The 3,854-nt window shown below is 39.3% G+C and overlaps 1 protein-coding gene across 1 annotated transcript; it reads left to right on the top strand.

Moving 5' to 3' along the window:
* The first annotated feature begins 2,808 nt into the window (after positions 1-2,808).
* LOC145113442 (uncharacterized) lies at positions 2,809-3,411 on the top strand. The gene has a single exon (XM_079049534.1). The coding sequence runs from the start codon at positions 2,809-2,811 to the stop codon at positions 3,409-3,411; it is 603 nt and encodes a 200-aa protein (XP_078905660.1).
* The last annotated feature ends 443 nt before the right edge of the window (positions 3,412-3,854 follow it).

Raw genomic sequence — 3,854 nt, 5'->3', positions numbered from 1 at the left:
TAAGTGTATAAACATTCATATCAAAAATTTCAAGAATCATATAAACACATATAAAACTTGAAATTTTGACAATAACCTTTAAAAATGTATTAGCATAATCATTACCACACCAAAAACAGGTTTTACAAGTCCAAAACAGTTTAGGGTAATGATTCTAGTCCATTTCCAGCAGCAAAACTCGAAAATCTGCACACAGGGCCTTCTACTCGTCGAGTGCAAGAACCTACTCGACGAGTAGGATGCTTTTACACTTGGACTCGTCGAGTCCCCCCATGGACTCGACGATTTCACTACACAGTGAACAGAAAAAAACGATTTTTTCAAGCATTTTGCATCAAGTATCAAGAAAACAAGCCTAGGCTCTGAAACCACTGATGGGTTTTGAGCATTCTAACACTCCTATGGTGTACATGCAACCCTAGAAACCTTGGATCTATGTTTTAATAAGATACATGCAAATTTGATTTTCCAAGGTTCTTATCCTAACTAGCATGGCATGGGGTACTTGTAATATAAAAGCTAGTAGAATAACATACCTTTCTTGTTGCTTGGATTCCTTAAGAACTTTGTGAGCCTAGCACCCCAAATGTGATGCCTCAAATGTTTCACACAACACCACAACTCTTGGAATAACTTGAGAGAAGCACACTATCACTCAAAATCGGCTAGCCCTCCTTGTTCTTTTCTAAGTGCCGATTTTGCTAGCCTATGGGGTCTTTATATAGTGTGTCACAAGTTGGGTTACACCATGTAAACCCTAATTGACATGGCTTTTCATTTCCTCCATGATACATGGGTTTTAACCTCCATGGAGCATCCATGGAGCACCCTATGGGTTTTAGCCCAATCCAATAAACCATGGATCATTAGTCCACTATATAAGAATGAATGATTTACACAATCAATCCCTATATATTTAATTAGTCTCTTTTTGATCACAAAATTAATTCCAAATTAATTCTTGATCAATACTAATTAAATAATATGATTTCATATTAATATATTATAACTTATAATATATTAACAAATCATAAGTGTCATTCTTCTCATTTTGTCTATCCAATTATCATGATGTCATGCAACCCAAATGGACCATGCCAACCGGGTCAAGTACATACCAGAAATAGTTATGGACTTAGACACCTTATCCAACAACCAAGCACACCATCGGCGAAATAAAGCGGCCAATATACATAGAGGGGGTAAATTTTTTACAACGTTTATTGTCATTGATACATTATTCTCTTATAATGTCATACTAGGTAGACCATGGGTCCAAGACATGAAGGTCGTTCCATTAACATATCATCAATGCGTAAGGATGCCCACCCCATGGGGGACAGTGAAGATCATAGGAGATCAACAAGAATCCACGAAATGCTACAAGACTTCGATGAAATTCTCAACGATGCCATGACAAACATAGCAATTAAGGCAGGGGCACGAGACGTGCTAGAAGCAAGAGAGCATGATATAAAAGAAGTGCCTCTGAACCTTGAGGATCCTGAAGCCAAAGTTCTCATAGGATCCTCAATGCATGAACAAGTCAAACATGATCTCATAAAGTTCCTCAAGGCTAGAAACAAGACGTTTTCATGGAAGCATGAGGACATGACTGGTATCGATAAAAGCATAATAACCCATAAACTTAACATTGATCCATCTTTCAGGCCGATACATCAAAAGAGAATGAAGTTTGCACCGGAAAGAAACCAAGTTATGCAAGAAGAAGTAGAGAAACTTCTTAAAACCGACATGATCAAGGAGGTGAAATTCCCAAGATGGTTAGCTAATGTGTTGGTGGTACAAAAGAAGAACCGTAAATGGAGAGTGTATGTAGATTACACGGATCTTAACAAGGCTTGTCCCAAGGATCCTTTCCTCTACCACACATCGACTCAATGATACATGCAACGACGGGTCATGAATTGCTAACATTCATGGATGCATGAGCAGGATTCCAACAGATCCAGATGGAACCCATTGACCAAGAACACACGATGTTTATAACTCCAACATGTATCTATTGTTACACCGACATGCCATTTGGTCTTAAAAATGCAGGTGCAACATACCAAAGACTGGTCAACAAGATATTCAAAGAGAAACTAAGGGACACCATGGAAGTCTACATCGATGTCATGGTGGCCAAGTCCAAAAAACTGAGGATCACCTCAAGGATCTCGAAGAAGCCTTCGACATCCTGGACCAATATAACATGAAGCTGAATCCCTCCAATTGCCATTTTGGGATGAAATCGGGGAAGTTCCTGGGTACATGGTAACCAAAAGAGGAATTCAAGCAAGCCTAAAGAAAATCAAGGCCATCCTGGATGTAAGATCACCATCCTCGACAAAAGATATTCAGAGACTAATAGGAAGAGTGGCAGCCCTAAACAGGTTCATCTCAAGATCCTCAAAAAGATGCAAACCTTTCTATGACATCTTGAAGAAGAACAAAAGATTCGAGTGGACCCAGGAACACGAAGATGATTCCCAAGAACTTAAAAGATATCTAAGTTCACCACCCCTATTGGTAAAACCATTAGATGGGGAACCACTCCTTCTTTAGCTCTCGGTATCCACAAACGTGGTGAGCGCAATATTAGCTAAAGATCTCAATGGTGACCAACATCCCATCTACTATGTAAGTAAAAGTATCCTAGATCCTCAGACCAGGTATTCCCACCTTGAAAAACTTATATTTGCATTAGTAACAACTTCTACTAAATTAAGACATTATTTCGAAACACACCCTATAACTGTAAGAACTAATTATCTAATTAAGAGTGTTATGAGAAAAATAGAAATGTCAGGAAGAATGGAAAAGTGGTATGTGAAGCTAAGAAAATACGATATAAAGTATGAACCAAGATCTGCGATAAAATTCCAAGCATCGGCAGATTTTGTGGCTGATTTTACTGAGGATCTAAGAGTTGAAGTCGAAATAGAAGCCAAACAACTTCTAGAAGAGGAGAACATGGGAAAATGGACATTATTCACAGATGGAGCATCAAACCAACGAGGAACTGGATTGGGGATCATATTAAAATCACTACATGGGGACATCCTACCACAAATATTCAGTTGTGAATTCAATGCGACCAAAAACGAATCAGAATATGAGGCGTTAATCATGGGATTACAGCTAGCCAAAGATCTTCAAGTCAAGGATCTTCAGGTATTCGTCGATTCTTTCTTATTAACTAACCACTTTAACAGATCTTATACAGTAAAAGGAGAGAAGCTAGCACTATACCTCCAGGTTCCTAGAGAAGACAACGTTGAAGCAGATGCTTTAGCCAATCTAGGATCCTCTTCATGGATCCCGCCAAAAACTAGGATCCCTATCACCCACGTGTTGATCCCGACAATTGAGGATCCTGCCAAGAGACTAAAGGATCCTGAATAAACTACTAACATCGCCACAACTTAAGATCCCGATTTGACCACTCAACATCAGGATCCCAACATCAAGGATCCCTCTCCAACTTCAGGATCTTGGATCCAACCCATTATGGAATACCTCCAGAATGGCATGATCCCTAAGGAAGAGAAAAGCGAAAGGGCATTCAGAACAAGGATCTCAAGGTTTACTATAATAAAAGGTAAGTTATACAAAAAAATCTATAGCAGCACCATACTTTAGGTGCCTAGAGGATCATGAAGCTGCAGAGGTCCTAAAGGACATACATGAAGGAGACTGCGGAAACCACACTGGGAGCAGATCCTTATGCTCCAAAGTGTTGAGGACATGATACTACTGGCCAACCATGAAGAAATATTCCTTCCTTCATGCTTAGAAATGTGATGCTTGTCAAAGACATAGCAACTTCCTGCATCAACCAGCAGAAC

The sequence above is a fragment of the Lactuca virosa genome, chromosome 5 (assembly GCF_052849685.1).
Source record: "Lactuca virosa cultivar CGN04683 chromosome 5, Lactuca_virosa_CGN04683_v6, whole genome shotgun sequence".
Taxonomy (NCBI): domain Eukaryota; kingdom Viridiplantae; phylum Streptophyta; class Magnoliopsida; order Asterales; family Asteraceae; genus Lactuca; species Lactuca virosa.
The sequence above is the reverse complement of the archived record's forward strand: the minus strand, read 5'-3'. Positions and strand labels throughout refer to the sequence as shown.